The sequence below is a fragment of the Argiope bruennichi genome, chromosome 7 (assembly GCF_947563725.1).
Source record: "Argiope bruennichi chromosome 7, qqArgBrue1.1, whole genome shotgun sequence".
Taxonomy (NCBI): Eukaryota; Metazoa; Arthropoda; class Arachnida; order Araneae; family Araneidae; genus Argiope; species Argiope bruennichi.
The window spans coordinates 127,366,749-127,385,988 of record NC_079157.1 but is presented as its reverse complement, the minus strand read 5'-3'; the positions used below and the strand labels follow the sequence as shown (position 1 = coordinate 127,385,988).

Here is a 19,240-nt window from a genome sequence, read left to right as displayed (position 1 = left end):
CAAAAACTTCATTGGCTAATTCTCAATTTTTTGAGGCAAAATTCTACATATGTTTATTTAAAATACTTCTGAAACTTTTCAATTTAGAAGTTTTTCGTTGATTTTTCTTTATTTTTACTCTAAATTAAACCATTTGTTATGTGTAAAAATAAAAACATGTTTGCACTTCCCGGTAATGTGTTATTTACATTGAAAGTCGGATTTATCAAGTAAGGTGTACTCTTAATTTTTTGAGCCACTGTATATTCACTTTTTCAACAGTAGAAAGTTCTGTCATTAGAATAAGCATGTACAGCGCGAAAAACACAGTTTGAGAAGGACGTTTAGATATTATGATTTTTATAATTAATTTTTAACTAAAAATATTTAATATACATTTAAAATATTTACTTTATTTCCTAGAGGGAATTATATGCAGAAATTAAGCGAAAGAGAAGTATTTAAACGGTGAGGCAAAAGATGAAGCCACTAGAGGATGGCAGTGGCAAAAAATCCAAGGATCGAACTTGGGGGAAAGCAAATGGGAGGAACGTGCCAAGCATGACGGTCCAATCAGAGCAATAAAAAATGTTGCACCCATAATTCTGTCTTCCAAAACAGATGCTCATTCATTTTAATTTAATATATAAGCAATTTTTAATTACAAACATCTTTACAACGATCACACTCAGTTCAAAAGAAAGCCGGCCGTTCGAACCATGATCACTCTAAAGCAGAACTTGTTGGAAGAAAGTTAATTTATTTTTCTTCGTTTTTTGCTCCCCGTCTTCACCCACCCACCCCCGTTTTCTTGTAGCCTAGATGGAAACAATTCTGGTTTAATACATTTTCGTTGCCTTTCAATAAAAACTATTCATACGAAAAAAAAAAAAAAAAAAAACGATACGGCGTTAATTTTCTAAAATATAATTCAGATAACTACAATTAAAAATTCAGAGCTGCTTAAATTATGTTTGTATATGTTTTTTTAACTGCATTTCAACGTATTCCCTTCAGAAATATTTTGTGTAGCACTATTCATTTCTAAAGTAACTGGTCTTGCAAACCTGCACGCTTGCAAACTCATAAGGTCAGTCGTCACTTTTCATTGATTTGAACATGACAAGAAATAGCAACCGGTCCAGCGTCCTGAACCAGACAGGCGTAACGCAGAACGACTACTTTATTAAAATTTCGGGTTTTCATTGCGAAATGAAACGGGAACAATGAAAGCAGTCACAGCAAATGCACAATCATGCCGGGGGTTTTCGATTATCTGGGCATTCGTGAGTTGTTATAGCTAGGACGCTGATTATCAAATAGGCAAAGTAAGCAACTACCTCTAGACCCAACAACTTTTTTCAGTTTTTAAAGAGTAATTTAATTTTCTGCATTCGTCGGATTTATAAAAGCCAGGTACCGAAACGTATTTAAATTGAAGTAAAAAAAAAAAAAAAAATTCTTTCAATTTTTAAGACATTAAGGAAACAAATTTAACTATCAAATGAAACTAATAAAAAAATTTATAAAAGTGTAAAAAAAAAGGCAAATAAGAGTTATAAGATATATAATGGGAAAACTGAAAAAAATTATTCGGATTTATTTATAAAGAATTTGTAATGTGTAGTCTTGATAGTACAATTACCATTATGAAAAACTATTTGAAACATTAAGAAGAGCTTTAAATTAATTTCCATTGATGGTTCACTGAGATTTAATATACAAAATGTATTTGAACTTATGTTGATGTCTTAAGAACTCTCAAAAAGAATAGTTGCATTTCAACATAGGCGGTTTGGACATTTTTCGCTATATAAAGTAGATTTCAGCTCAAACTGTTTCTCCTTTTTCCCCGAACGCTTCTCTTAAATTTCTTTCGGTTGGTTTATTTGCACGTTGAATTCGCCATCTTTCATTCATAGGTTAATATTTAATGTTATCTTTAACTGATCGAAAAGAATGGTCATACTAAATTGCACTCGTGTGTTTCATTTAATAAGTAAAATAATGCAATCCTTTAGTTGCCATAGATATCCAATGTCATAATTAAATAACGCATTTTGGTGGAGCTGCACAAGAGAAATATTCGTATACATGACTACAATGAATTTATTTGAAATGAAATAATTAAATTTAATTTCTGAACAGAAAAAATATATAGGTAGTTCCGTCTTTTTCATCTCGTCATACCGGTAGTGGGTTAGATGCGTACGGGTCATAAAAGGCCAATAAATCATGCGTAGCTCTTTGAAAAAAAGGGGGTAGGGAGTGATTAGTCTAAGTTTGCTAAAACTTATGTTATCATTTGGCGAGAAAATGTATTGGTATTTTGATTAAATTTTGATGCTTAAGCACAAGAACTTTTGTCTATGTGTATATGCTGGCTCTGTACACACCAGGCCGTCTGCCTATCAAATTTGGCAAATATGTACTTTGGAGCGTAGGAAAGTGATTTTTTGAATTTTTAATTAGAATTTTAATTAATCAAAATTAAAAGAAATATTGACTTTTTTTCCGTGATAACTTTCTAAAAATGTATAGTAAAAAATAGTTTTTACTTGCAAATCATATCAATTCTCGGCATTATTCATTCACAGTCAAAGTATGCTAAATATAGTTCTCAAATGAAAATCAATAAACTTTAAAAGAAAATCTGAAATAGAAATTCCATTCTAAAAAATGACACCTGAGCTTAATTATTAACATCAACAAACAATTCCAATTGTTTTAAGATGAGTGGATCATTTAAATGTGCATTTCAGCTAATTAATAACACACAAGTCAATAAGAGAATTTAACAGCTGATAAATTTCCAACTATTTGAAATTAAATTTGTTCAAAGCTTTTGAATTTCTGGTAATCAAAAAAATAATTCATATACACATGAAAAACTAAATAACTTAACAAGCCTGATATAGTTATAAAAATACATCTTATATTTAAAAATCTAGTATTCTCGTTTATATGGAAACTTTATCTTTTCATACGTAAATATAAACGGAAGATCTTGTCTACAAAACATACATGCTATCTAAGATCTGCATTCTTTTTACAGAATAAAAATATGCAAAGACTGATAAACAAATAAAATTAATGAATTTTTTAAAAAAATTTTTAAGATAATTTACGTTAGAGATAGCATTATTTTTTGTATTAAAATTTTTAAATGCACTGAATTGCATATTTCTTTCTCCCAAATATACGTGTGTTAAATTTAGTATCCCTACGTACAATGGTCTATATTTTAAATAGACTAATAGACGCATGCATATATATTTATATATATATATATATATATATATATATATATATATATATATATATATATTCACTTTTATTCTTAGAAGAAAATCTTATTTTGTTAGTTAAAACTTTTACATTAAAGTCTGAATATTCCGCACTTTAATTTTTGAATAATTTAAACGAAAAATTTGGAGATATCTGTGAAATTTAAAATATATGCTTCCGTGTTAAAAGTCAATTTTTTCCATTCTCCTCCCCCTCCTTTGTGTGGGAGTGTGTGTGTGCGTGCGTGTTATCAAGTAGTTTGTTATTTAAGTTCCTAAAACAGTCCTTATTTTATGAACTAAAAATAAAATTCGGAATATTTTAATGAAACATTATAACTGAAAATGGAATAAAAATATATAAGGAAGCATTTTCTACTATTTTTTAAACTTATCCCGCATTTACTATTTATTTAATTTTTATATTATTGCAATATATTGAATATTATTTAAAAATATTCTCAGTGTGATTTCTTTTGTCTTTTGTGACACTGTTACAAATTTAGGTAATTTTGATGCACTGTAATCTCTTATTTTTCCATTGATGATGTAAATTTTGAAAGTAGAAGCTTATAAAGAATACTTATGATAAATATTAATCGCAAAATGCATATGCAGACAAAACATAATATTCTAGTTGGACGAATAAGAATTTAAATATGACGAGTCTGATTAAATGACAAATCTTAACAAAGAGTGATTAGTTAAAAAAAAGCAACAAAGGAAAAAAACCCTCAACTCTTGATAATTTTTAGTAGTTGTAGAAAGGTAATTAGTTTTATACTTTCATTTAATGACAGAGGGCCCTGCAGTCAAATTTATTCAAGTCATAATCAAGTATTGATTAAATTAATTTTGGAATTTTATTCTAGTAATATTCCTAATTACCATTTACAAGTTATTCGTTATGCTATTTTATAATTCTAAAAATTTTGGAGCTTTACAGTTTAAAAAATTATATTTCCTCCTTTTACAGTATTGTTTAGAGTGTTATAGAAAGTTGTCTTTTGTTTCCGATATTTTGCTTAAAATTAATTTTACGTTTTGACTGTGCACTTTTTTTATTTGTACAACACTGAATGGACTTTTTAGAAAGGGACTAGCGACTGCAGTTTTTCAAAATTTTCTATTTAAAATTGCTGAATAAAAATTAAATTAAAATCAATAAAAAATTTGGAAGGAAAAGGGGGCTTTGAGATTCGCATTATCTCAGAGCCCCTGAAAGGTTTAAAACGCCCATGAATTCTTCTGAAATTAGAAATAATTACATTGTTTAAACTATGGAAGAAAAAAGCGCATAGCTAATCAGTAAACATTTCAATAAAAGTGCAGATGTATAATGTTGAAGAGTATTAGCAGAACTTAATTCAACACTATTTTTAATGACTTATTGTACATATAAGAACGATTTTTAATAAAATTAAAGTTTCTGAAGAACATATACTACATGTATTAATGTAAAAATTATTTTTCTTAATTCTATTTTATTTTTTAACAGTATATATGGATTATGGTTTAGTAAATAGTGCTACTAGAAAAAAATTAAATTTGAATTCAGCTAATATCTCCTACAAATTTGCGCAGATACAAATGATCAGTTAGCAAAATATTAATATACTTCTGATTTAGAAAGCTGCTTATTTTATGCACCGCATACTAACAATGTTTCATATACAAAATGCAAAGTCATATAATGAACAAATAATTTATCTTTATCAGAGTACAGATTTTTTAAAAAATGTAACAACATTTAAATTAATTCTACGATGATAAAGAGAGAAGTTTAAATTTGTAATGGCGTTCTACTCTGGAAACTGATTTAAAAAAAAAAACTGATATAGCATGGAAACTTAACATCCGTAGTTGGAAGCTTTTCTTACTACTTACGGCATTTCAAGAATTGCTTTTGCAAGTTTTCCCTCCTTTCAAATCATTCCAATACCACTAACTTAATTTAATTGTACTTTAAATTTAAGAAACAACTATTTTTTAAGTGCCTATATTTAAATAACATATATTTTAATGTTCGAATTTATTGAATTAAATAAAAAAAATCAAGAAGGAATAAATAACTAATGAAACGCAAACTCTTTCGTGTAATGCAAAAAAGTAATGTAAAGTAATGCATTTATATCTAATGTAAGTAATGTTTATGTAAAGTAATGCATTTATATCTAAAATCTAGAAGAAATGATTATTATTTCAAAGTGGATACACTATTTATATGAGAAGAAATATCATCCCTCAATGTTTTTTATCATACATTTTTGAATAAATACATTGAAAAGCAACCCATCTTTCATAAAAAGCAACGTGGAAATTATTCATATAGTATTAAAACGCATGAAATTGTATTAATGAACGTATCGTTAAGTATTCGAAATTGTGTCAAACATCATGCTAACTCTTGCCAAATATGACACTTTTAGATAACGTTTAAAATGTTGTAACCTCTCCTAGAACTGACCCTTATCGGTAACACAACCACATTGTAAACGAGACTATTGATTGACAGTTTTACGACTGGTACACAAAGTGTACTCTACGCAAAAGTCGTACAAACGTTGGATGTTAATACTAAATTTCTCTCCGCATTAAATTTTGAGCAAAATGCCATAATCTACGTTCTTTCGCACTAAGGTATGACGGTGGTAAATTTTTGTGTTTTTAAACAACATGCCAATTATTCGTGGCCGTTATTGCTATTGTATAATCACATGCACATTAATAGACAGACAATCTAACCACTTTTGCTCATATTTACAATTGGATAGTATGCTGCTGCCACATGCTGCAATTAATTATTCAGTTCGCTTTGTTCCGCATATGGATGAAAAATAAGCCGGCAGATTCGGTTCAAAATGTAAAACGCATTTTCAATTTTTGTGTGCATCGAATGGCTCCTGCGCACCTTATCCCGTTTTGTAATTTATCGTATTCGCACAAACATGATTTAAAAAGCGGAAAATGATCAAAATCGCTTTATCTGTAGATGAAGATTTTTTCAAAACGCGTTTTCTTTCAAGAAAAGATGAAAATTAAGATTGTAAATAGGAAAGTAAAGGCTGCTAAGTATCTAACTCCTTCAAAGCATTTATACAATATCATTATTGCAAAAGGAAGAAAAGAGGGCATTAGCAGTACCACTTTCATTATGCTTCGTATACGAGAAAGTAAAAAGGTATTATAAGTACTGAAAAATATACTAATATCTAAAAGAGAACGATAAAAGTCCCAGACCAGATGAAAAATAAATTGAGTTTCTAGGAAACATATGATGATAACTATTAAAAAACTGGAAGTACAACATTTCCTGCGCGTATGAATAGCAGTGATTGAATTTGCGATGGAACATCTCAGAAATTCGGGAATTAGGAACTGATGAATGCGAGCACGACGAAATATCACTCCCTACATAACCGGACTCTGCTCTTCAAATGCGCCAATAAAGCGGGCGGACAGAGTGGAGTTTCAAATTCTTCGCTTCAACAATAAGAATTCGTCACAAGTAATAAGATGAAGAAAACATTATGCCAATGTCCTTCGCATCACCCACGCTTCATCTGCTCTTTAAAAGCCTGCTTTGATCCGTTGGAAACTATTACGAAATGAACATGCAGTGGAATCCGCTCATTCGATTTTTTTTTTTTTTTTTTTTTCCTGATCTCTTAAGCTTTTTAAAGACAAAGTTAAAATATCATTTATAATTATTAACTTATTTTCGGTTTATTCGAAAAAACAAATGTTTCTATCAATTAAAAAGGTCATTAATACCGTGTATCATCGGCGTTTGTTCACTTAAGAACTTTTTAAGCCCTTATTTCACACGAGATCTACATTGCAAAGTATTCAATCAAAAATGAAATTACAAATGACCCACTTCAAATAATAATAAATAAAAAATTTTAAAAAATGAAAGAGAAGGAGGGGGGAAAAAACTGTATTATTGCAATTTGCAAACAAAATGCACTATTTATTTTTAAAAGGGTTTTTTTTATTTTTATTTTGTTTAAATAATAGATTCAAAATGTTGTATACTGTCTGTTCATTAAAATGACTTAGAAGATGATATTATTATTATTATTTACTAAATATTATTAATTAGAATTATTGAAATAAAGTAATAGTGATATTAAACTTTCTGCTTATTTTTTTATTATGTATTAGTTGTTAAACAATGCTAATAAATCGTTATTACCATCCTTGGTTTAAAACTTGTATTCATTTTAACACTTAATTTCTCTTAATTCCAGTATTTCATTGAACAGATTTTTTTTAATGAACTCATCATCTTCGAACAAAAAAGGTTCCACTATACTTTTTTATTTCATTTTAAAAAACAGTTTTCCGAAAACCTTTAAAGTAAATTAAATAATATATAAATATAATGAAATTGAATTTATTAATGTGAAAGTTTTCGTAGAAATTCATCAGGCAGAAAGATTTATAAAATAATATTTATGCTTTATATTTATAAAGCATAAATATTATTTATTATTTAAATTGAGACATATAAGTATTAATTTTAAAAGATAACTTCGTCTCTAAACGCTTTTTACGAAAAATACGAATAATACATGCAAGATATTCAGAGTTATTTTACATTTCCATAGAAAAATTTTTTAATGAGTCACTTCTGAAATAAGACCTCAATATAAAACTTTTGAAGTCCCCACAAGGGAAGGCTTCCTTCTTTCTTTTAGAAGGGAAACCAAATTAAAGTTAAATCAATAAATGCCTTCTTTCAAATCTACAAGAGGTCAAATTAGGAAAGATCCTTGTCATTTTGGATTAGAACAGTCGTTTGATCACGTGTCAGATTTAAGATTCACCATAATCACAAGCATAGCAGGTTTGGTTCCGGAAGTAGAACTTTTTAACATCGGACCTCCCTAGCATATGTAAGCCACCCTCTTCCAACATAGTATTTTTAATCATTCATTAAGGAGTTTCAGAAATCATTATATGAATATTTTCATTAATCCTCAAAATTTTGCACTTTTCTGTCATAATTAGTAAGTTTTTCTATTATAGAGAAATAACGTATACAATAACATAAGCTCAGAAGAATATAAACTCTGGAAAATCAAAAGTATTTCGATCGAAAGCCCAGTAAAATTAAATCGCTTTCTATTTTTTTAAAAATGCGAATTGAAATTAAGAACAAAATTTCTTGTTATAATTCTAACTGCATTTATTAATCGCATGTATCTTGATTCAAAGTCTCAGAAATTCAAATGGAAGTCGCGCACGAAATTAAAAAATAACAATGTAATATATATATATATATAAATTATGTATTGATACGAGAGTTTGGAAGAAAGTGTTGTTTATAAGAATAAAACGGATGACATATGGCCCATTATTTTCAAGCGAAACCTTTCAATCAAAACAATCGGCTCAGGAGGAATGACACAACATTCATAAAATAGATAATACTCGCAATCTTGACCCATAAACACGATATGACGAAAGAAATCAGCTGCAAAAGGGTAACAGGAAACTTTGGATGTGTTCCGAAAACACGAATGATGCGTAACGAGAATAAAACCTTGTTTACCTGCGATTTGAAAATGAAACAGAGGAAACAAAACGCAGAAGATTACGCAAGGCCAACTTTCAAAGCATTCGTTCAATTTGACTGGGCATTTTGCCAATATTAGGGTGAATGTTTTGATGCCAGATTCCGAAACCATCTTTTGGTACTGAGAAGTGACATAACAGTTGGTATGAATCAATGAGGTATCTGTTCACCATGAAGTTCAATAGAAGGTTACAGCCATTTCTTTAGTCTTTGTCTTATGATAATCAACATCGACATGTGTTAATTTTATATCAAGAATTTCTTCACCATCCAATCGAAATATAGTCTCATAAATAAGAAAATCCGGATTATTTCGAAATGAATGGCAAATCAATCATGAATAAGTGAATTCTAAGGATAATCAACAAAAACAACAGGAAAAAAAAATCAAAGCGGAAACGCTTTAAATAAATTTTTATTTGCAGTAGTGAACCTACACATACTTTCATGCCATAATTAACAGAAGATTTCAGTAATATTTTTTTAATATTAAAGATTTTTTAACAGCAATTTGGTTTAATAATCACGAACAATCAAGTGAACACTGTATGTAAACAAAGATGAGGGCAAAGAGGGGGAGGGGTGATTCTAAAAACACTTTAAAAGTAGAAAGATGAAAAAAAGATTTTTTAATGCATCTGTATGAACGAACTGTAATAAATAAAAATGATTGGATCAAAGAAAATTCTGTATATCTAAATAATGTTTCTAATTAGTGTTTATGACAATCAAAAATGATTAAATACTTGGTAATTAAAAACATTATAACAAATATTTTATAAAATAATAAGTCAAACATAAAAAAGTCACATTTCCAAATGAATGTGATATGAATTTATTAATATATGTATATTAAGCTTTGCAATATATTGTACAGTTTATTAGATTATACACCTTCACTTAATAAGAAATTGACTTAAAGATTAAATACATAAATGACTAAGAATTCTTTTAAACAATTTTGAAAATATAATTGCATTATTTTTATTTTAAGCCATAAGTTAAATTGCAGATTAATTTATTGCAGTATCCATGCATGTATCCATGATGATATTAAAGATTCTATTCATTACAAACACATTCCTATTAAACATAAATTTGCTATGCAAGTCACACTTACTAATTCTCAAACATCAGGAAAAATTCAATTTCTATTGTAATGTCATACAATATATGTAAATGTATAATGAATTTCAAGAAACTGGGCAGAGAGTTTATCATCTAATATTGGATATGGATAAATTTTTATGATAATGAATGCACTATTTTAAAGTATTTAATTTTATAGTATGACAACTGTTTATGAAGCATGAAAATTGAAAACAGATTTAGATGAATAACTGATATATATAAATTTAGTTATTCATTAATATTCATAATAATCTAATTTCATCAGAAATATGAACACCAAAAACCAAAATTGCATGAAGTTATACATAATATGATGCTAAGTCCTATAAAATAGTTTATAACATATATTAAATTATTCAACTCATTTTAAATTTCTTTAATGAAAAATCACACCATAGATTCAAAAAAATATAAGATAAAATTACCTAATATCTATCATTTAAATGCATTTATCTTTAAGTACATAATTCTCAAAAGGAATTCAAATCATATTGTATTCTAATCATGTAGAAAACATTTTAGCAATATGACTTTACTTAAAATAGAACAAATTAAGGTTATATTGCTATATATTAAACGTAAGATGATAAAATTTTTGGTTATAATATTAAAACAGTACAGTATTTGGGCTACATTTTTTTTTTTTTTTTTTTTTTTTTTTTTGCTTTTTTGAAAATTTTAACAATAATGATGTAAAATAATTAAAAACAGGGAAAAATCTGTTTCATTTAGAAGTTTTCATCTATTCTAAAATAAAAAATACTTTAAATAATGATTAACAAAATAATTGTTGTAATAAACCTTTCAAAATCTAAATCAGAATTTATATCAACATTATCTTTTTTTTTTTTTTTTTTTTTTTTTGCCAGGAGTTTTTAAACAATTTAATATGAAAATCTGTGTTTGAATAATAATACTTCAACCTTTTCAAAACTAATTGATAAAAATTATCAATTATATAAGACTTATTAGAAATATTTTGAAATCTTTTAAAACCACCATTGTTTATTATAATATTCAAGGTATTATTAAAAGAATATTAAAATAAAAATTATAATGTTCATCATAATTTTTAATTAACTTCCAATTTTCATGACTTTGCAAAGTGAACAAATATATAAATTTGACATTATTTTTGGCTTTATTTTCAAGTATAACTTCCTAAATTTGGTATCCATTGAAAATTAGATCTGTAGTAGATGCTTAGTTAAAATAATATTAATTTTTGAAATTAATCATAATTAGCATTAAAAGTGTTCATATATAATGTCTATAGATAGCACAACTTTCCAAGTCAACAAGAAAAAAAAATTTCGTGAATTATCATCATCATGAAGACATCCATGTGCAAAATTTATAACTGAATAAAAAGTTAAGTATTTTTTTTTTTTTTAAGAATACACAAAATATTTTTTATAAAGACATAAAATTGTAAATAATTGGATGTATCATGTATTCAAGATTAAACATATCTTAATTGATATAGTTACCATTCTCAAATACAGAAATTATAAACTTTTGATAGATGAGAAATATTATGCACTGAAATTAAAAGGTACTGGCTTTTACAGCAGTCATTAGGTATAATGAGACAAAGCAAACAAGAATTAAAATCAAAAATAATTTTCTTTAAAGTATTTTTATACATGCTTATAAATATCAAGAATAAATTTCATTTTAATATATAATCTCAAAGAGTAAATTATGTAAAAAATTGTACAGTTATAAGCATATCAAAATGTGCTTTTAACATACACAAAAAACAAAAAAAAAATTACAATATGAAATTATGAAAAAATTGCAAATAATTCACTTTAAAAGTGCTTTTATCTATTAAATCCATCATTAATATTTAAAGCAATGTATTCCTTTAAAGCTACACTGGAAAAAAAAAATCTTAATTCTTCACTGGATTTTTAATATTATCAAAATAATTTTCTAAATGATTTTATTCCTTATAAAAAAATTTTATATTCATTGTTAAATAGTGATCATATTATTTTAAATATATAATAAGATCATTATCTCAGAATGAAGTAAGAGACCTAAAATTTCCTGTATTTAGAAGAAAGCAGAATTGTTTGCATGACAAAATTGTCAACAATATTAAGTAATGGAATGACATTTGGTAGGACCCATGTTAGGTTTATCAAGAAATGTATCTACAAGCCAGTAATTAAAAATCTATACTTTTCTAATTAAAAAATAATACTTTTTTATAAATATAAGAAAATTTATTTCTGTTTATAAAGGCAAAAGTGAAATATATTTTTATTTGAAACATTTATTTACACTCCTTGAAGATAAAAAGCGAACGTTAGTCCTACGCTTCTGACTACAAAGAAAGATCGCCCACCTCTAACAAAAAAATCAAATAAGCACATTAATAATAATAAAATATTTTTACGAATTTTCAACAAAATAGAAAATGACTTTCAATCCCAAAATTTAAAAACAATAAAGAAAAACAATGTTCATTTGTACAATAAATGAGGAATTCGACACATTCATTAATGGTATCTAAAAATGTAAACAATGCATCTGAACTATGAAAACATATAAAGAACAGATATTAGTTACCTTTTGATGCCTTCCTCTGAACACGATAGCAAAAGCTCCGTGTCCTATTATATTATCTGTTTTGTATTCATAAGAACCAACCTTCTCCATTTAAAACACAATATTGTAAAAATCAACTACTTGATCATTTGTTTTTTAATAGTCGTGAGTGATCCGATATAATTCGGTGAGCGAATATCGAAAAACGCATTACCGACAACTGCTATTATAACCAATCTGGGAAACTCAAATAGTAATTCTCTTCCAAGCTTGATAATTTTTTATCCATCACACTGATCCAGATGAATGCTTATTTTCTTTCCTTCCCTCCTGCACATCCAATACGCATGTCTAAAAACAGCTGTAGTGACGATACTACTGCCATCTGGTGGATCTAACCAAACTTCGTAAAATCAGCGGTTAAAGTTAAGGACTACAACACTTCACAGTCATTATCTTACCTTGTTCTGTACAATAATTATAAATGTTAATCTAAAATTAGACGTTAAGAGAAAGATTAAAATTGATCACCCTATTGATTTTTTGATTCAATAAGGCATATTAGAATGATACCAAATAAGATAATTAGAAAGTATTTAATGTCCTTTACCTTTTATTTCGATCGAGTAACAATCTGTCGTCTTCACCAATTCATTTTTCTTGTAGTACAAAAGCAATTCCTTTGTCCGATATTACAGCCAAAATAGTCGTAAACATTCTATGAAAACTGGTTTTGAATACCTCTTACAATAGTTAGAAGACAATTTAGTTATGAAATATCGCACAATATCATCACCGACGCATTGGAAAACCAATCGACTGCATGTCCTTGAAATGATGCATAATTATATAAAATGGAATGAATGTGTTGCGGCATAAATCGTAAATATTTTATTTAAAAGTAGCTAACGATTATTTTAATAATTATAAATTTTATTTTGTAAATAGTTGTAAAATTCAGATTGGCAACAGTGATACTTTTGGAACTTGTTGTTTAAAAACGATGCTAGAATGTTGAATGAAAATAAGTTGATGTAAATTTGATAATATTATCTATATGTAATATTTAGTTTTATAGTACGTTTGTCTGCATTTTATTTTTTGTTGATGCACGAACACAACAATTGGTGACCCTGGTTTTACGATGACAACGGATAGCGAACATTCTACGACTGAAACAATTACTGTTATGGATGCCGAAGCAAATAAAGTAAGCATTAAAATTCCACCATTTTGGCGCGAAAAACCAGACATTTGGTTTTATCAAGTTGAAGCTCAGTTTGAAATAAATAAAATTTCTACTGAAGAAACTAAATTCAACTATTTGGTTTCCCAGCTTGAACCGAAATATGTTGAGCATATATGGGATATTATTAAGGACACTAAGCCTAATAAATATGCCCTGGTGAAAGAAAGACTTTTAAATATGTTCAAAGAAAGTGAAAACAAGAGAATTCAGCGCATAGTTACTGGAATAGACCTTGGCGATAACAAGCCAAGTCAGCTTTTGCAGAAGATGAAAAATTTAGGGGCGGATGATTTTTCAGAAAAAGTGTTGAAATCTTTATGGCTGGATAAAATGCCTGATTTTATTCGAAATATTCTTCTTGTAAGTGAAGAAGGTTTAGACAAACTTTCTACGATGGCTGATAAAATTCATGAGATGAAATCGGAAAAGGAAGTTTGTGCTGTTTCGCCAAATGTTAACTATACTGATGCTTTATTTGCAAGAATAGCTGCTTTAGAACAAAAAATTGATTCACTGCAAATAAATGACCGTTCTAGATCCAAATTTATAAATTATCGCCGGAATATATCTCGAAGCCGCAGTCGTTCAACTAAGCGATTTAACCAGAAAGGTAAATATTGTTTTTATCATTTTAAATTTGGCGATCGTTGCCGACCTGATAAATGTTATTCGCCATGTGCTTGGAGCGAAAAGGCGGGAAACTCCAAGATGCAACAGGATTAGCGGCTACCGCTGTTGCTGATATTAATGAAAGCCGCAAGTTTCGTTTATTTGTAAAGGACAAAAACACAGGACTGCGGTTCTTAGTGGATTCAGGAGCTTATGTTAGTCTTATTCCTGCAACTCATCGAAATAAAACAACAGATGATTTTAAACTATATGCGGCGAATGGAACAGAAATTCCTACTTATGGAATTAAAATTTTGAACTTAAATTTAGGACTTAGAAGAGGATTTAAATTTCCTTTTATATTAGCTAAAGTTGATAAAGCAATAATAGGAGCTGACTTTTTGAATAAATTTAAGCTTTTAATAGATATTCATAACAAACAACTTATTGATGGAATAACTAATCTATCCGTTCGACACCACGTAACAACAATATCTGTTGATGATGTTATTAGTACTTTGAATAAAACTTCTAAATATGCTAATTTGTTACAACAATATCCAAATTTAACTAAACCTAATTTAACAGTATCTAAATTTGAACATGATGTTGAGCATTTTATCACAACAAAAGGACAACCTACTTATTCCAAAGCTAGACAACTGGATTCCAAGCAATTACATATAGCAAAACAGGAATTTCAATACATGTTAGAAAATGATATTATTCGACCATCTAAATCACAATGGTCCAGCCCTCTTCACATGGTGCCTAAGAAAGATGGTTCCTTCCGACGTTATCGACGTTTGAACGCTCAAACCATACCAGATCGTTACCCTATACCTCGATTAGAAGATTTCAACCACATTTTAAAGAATACTCGAATATTTTCTAAAATTGATTTGCATAAAGCATATTTCCAAATTCCGATTAATGAAGCTGATAAGAAAAAAACTGCTATTATAACACCCTTCGGCTTGTATGAATTTAATGTAATGAGTTTTGGTTTGCGTAATGCTCCTTCCACCTTTCAAAGATTTATCAATGAGGTATTTAGAGGACTAAATTTTGTTTTCCCATATTTAGACGATGTTTTAATGGGGTCAATTCATGTGACGTAAAAGTCACATGTCATGTACTTCTTGCGCATGGCATTTAAGTTTCATCCGCACCGCTTTCGTCGAGCAGTCTGTCATTAACGTTCTCCGCCAAGTACGAAGCGGATTTTTTGTTTACATTTGAAGTTATAATGTTTGAGTCATTTTCTTTGCTCTTATTATGTGTTAACAGAGGAAATACTGGTGTGCTGATGGATGCGTGCTTTAATGCGAAACACAAGAGTGTCTGTCATGATAAAATGTTTTCTTATTTTCTTTTCAACAATCCTGACTTGGGTTGATAGCTTTGGTACAGATTTTTTCAAGCCTTCGAAGTCGGTGATATGCTCCGATCATTTTGAAGAATTCATTCAGTGTGTGTCCATTTATTAAATATAGCTGTTCCAGTAATTTGTTAGAAAAACTCTTCGAAGAAAAAGAAATCGGTAAGCGATTTGCCATTAAAAACAATCAAAAACATGAGTGCATTTCTAGTCTACTTTATTCGCATTTGATGAAATTTCTGATAATTTTGAATACGCTTAGAAGGTTTAAAATGTTTACATGAATATTACATTGCATTTTTCTACAAAATTTTATCTAAATTTAATTAATGTAAGTAAACAAATTCCTGTTGCAAAAATAACAACTGCTATAATGCTAAACTTAGGTGGAAGTAAATAAATTTCTTAAAGATTTATTTAGTAAGTGAATCCTTTACTAACTACTGAAAATCCAATTTTCTTATTGACTGTTATAATATATATATAATTGATGTATTTTATTAAAAGTGCTCTTAATTTGATAAATTGAATGCTATATATATATATATATATATTTAAGTTTTGAAAACACATGTTCTTTAGTTAAGTATATAAATGCAAGAAAATTGATTACTAAGCTCAAAATTATATGAATTCTGATTTCAGTGGAATGTACTCTGCTTCTTCCCAGACTATTACTTTTTCTGAAATAATCGACAGGATCAGGAATTTGCAAAATGAGCTACAAGAACTTCAGGATTCTGTAAGAAAGAAAGAGATTCATTCCAGAAAATATTAGACTCTTTTTTTTTTCCCCCTATTTCTTTAACATATCAATCTTGAATTATAAAATTCTGTAAAAGCATAAAGGGGTTTCTTTCAACTACTCTTTATATCCTATTTTAATTCTCTCTCTCTCTCTCTATATATATATATATATATATATATTTATCATGACCTTATTCTTGTTTATTAAATTTACTGTATTATATGTTTTTGTTTTATTTTATGATATTCTTTCAATGTAATTTTTATCAATGTAACTTTAGCATTAAAAAATATTCATAAATGTTCTGCTTTAAAAGTATTTTGTTCAACATTATGTTTTTATTGGTGATAAAAAAAAAAATGTTGTTTAATATCTAGGATGTTTCTGTTGAATAAAACTGATTTCATCATTTGCATTGACATTCTTGTAATACTGTGTTTATATTATTTCTAAGTGTCTAGAAAAATAAATGTTGATAAATAGTAAATAGTTTTTTTTTTTTTTTTTGAATTAGTGAGTGCATTAAAACATCCATTTGATCCTATTTTTCCAAATAATTATCATATATATATATATATATATATATATATATATATATATATATATATATATATATATATATATATATATATTTGTAATGTGTAAATAAAAATTATGAAAATGTGATTTTGTTTGTTTTCCTTTAAAGATTTCTACAAATTAAAATGAAATAACTGATTCATAAGTTGCATAGATTTAAAAAAAGGTATCTATGCCTTTTATATTCCATAATTTAAAATTGTAAACTTAATTTATTCAATATATATTAATTTGAGTTTCATGTTCTTCCCTCTGAGCAAACTGAAAACATCAAAGTCTCAATATTAATAAAAATAATTACATAAGAAAAAAATTAATAATTTTATTAGTAAGCTTTAAAATATTAACTTATCTAAGAGTAATAATTATTTTTAAAAAGAATTATATTCATAAGATTCAACATTCAATAATATTTAAATAATAAGTAAAAAAGAACACGTAATTTTTCAAAAACACTGCCATAGTCATTTGTCAAAATGTATTCTTTGGATAAAAAAGGAAGGGATATGGGAAAGGAACGAATACAGCGGTACCAAACGAATAAAAAACCAATGTTAATTAATTATGCAAAAACAATAATTCCATTGAAAATACTAATTAAAATTTTAATATAAGAAATAAAATTATATAACTACTAAAATTTGGATTAAATAATTCAAAATAATATCTTTTTTTTAAAAAATCATAAGTTTTTAATAATTGATCGGCTAGCGTAATATTTACTAAACGATGGTTTCATCAACGTTATCGGCAGACATTACGACATGCGCAGAACGGTTGAAAATTGAACAGAAACGGTTTGTTTGGTACATGACACGTGACTGTGAATTGACCCCATTGCGTCGACTACAGAGGAAGAACACGTAAAACACTTAAAATTAGTTTTTGATAGATTGCAAAAATATGGATTGAGACTTAATATTTCTAAATCTTTTTTTGGAGTTAAAGAACTTGAATTTTTAGGATTTTTAATTACAAGTGAAGGATCAAAACCTCTTCCTGAAAAAGTTAAAGCAATTCTCAATATTAAACTGCCAGATACTGCCATCAACTACGGACTTTCCTTGGAATGGTTAATTTCTACCGTCGTTTTTTGAAGAACGCCACTAGTACTCAAGCCATTTTACACGAATACTTAAAAGGAGCAAAGAAAAAAGATAATCGGAAAATAACTTGGAACAAGGAAGCCATTGAGCAGTTTGAAAAATGTAAAAAAGATTTGGCAAATGTTGCTGTGCTATCTCACCCAAATCCTGAATTACCTCTTTCATTGTGCACAGATGCTTCCAATACAGCAGTGGGTGCAGTTCTACAACAACTTGAAAATGGTAGATGGAAACCAATTGGATTTTTTTCCAAGAAGCTTAACCACGCATAACAAAATTACAGTGCATACGATCGGGAACTTCTCGGAATTTATTTATCCATTAAATATTTCAAACATATTCTAGAAGGAAGAAAATTCACAGTGTATACTGACCACAAGCCATTAATCTACGCATTTTTGCAAAAATCCGATAAAGCATCTCCACGCCAAATTAGACAACTTCAATATATTTCAGAATTCACAACAGAAATTAAATACATTACAGGAGAAAGTAACGTGGTAACGGATACTTTATCAAGAATTGAGGAAATTGCCTTAATAGATTATGAACTAATTACCAAGGAACAAGTACAAGATGATGAATTTCGAACCTGTCAAAAATCTACAAGTTTGTCATTTAAAAAATATCCCCTTCCATCTGGAAAATATTTATGGTGTGATACTTCAACACAGCATATTAGACCTTATATACCAAAACATTTTCGCATGAAGATATTTCATCAATTTCACGGATTGTCCCATCCGGGAATTAAATCAACAGTAAAATTAATTTCTTCAAAATTTATATGGCCAAATATTAAGAAAGATGTCCAGCAGTGGGCGAAGTCGTGTATTCCATGCCAAAAGTCTAAAATAACCCGCCATACAAAATCAGTATTGGGTGAATTTCAAAAACCATCAGGAAGATTTCGAGAAATACATATCGATATTGTAGGTCCACTACCACCTTCAAATGGTAACACCTACTGTCTAACATGTATAGATAGATACACGAATTGGATGGAAGCTATTCCGCTGGAAAACATC

At 28.0% G+C, this 19,240-nt stretch overlaps 1 protein-coding gene across 2 annotated transcripts in view; it reads right to left on the bottom strand.

Annotated features, from left to right (window-relative positions):
• LOC129974886 (serine/threonine-protein kinase unc-51-like) overlaps nt 1-12,886 on the bottom strand; it is a 103,004-nt gene extending 90,118 nt beyond the window's left edge. The window contains exon 1 of one of the 2 annotated variants that reach the window (XM_056087660.1): nt 12,562-12,886. In XM_056087660.1, coding sequence (XP_055943635.1) covers nt 12,562-12,651 — 90 coding nt within the window. In that variant the 5' untranslated portion in view covers nt 12,652-12,886. The remainder of the gene's footprint in view (nt 1-12,561) is intronic. The other variant, XM_056087663.1, reaches the window with a different exon arrangement.
• Between the last annotated feature and the right edge of the window lie 6,354 nt (nt 12,887-19,240).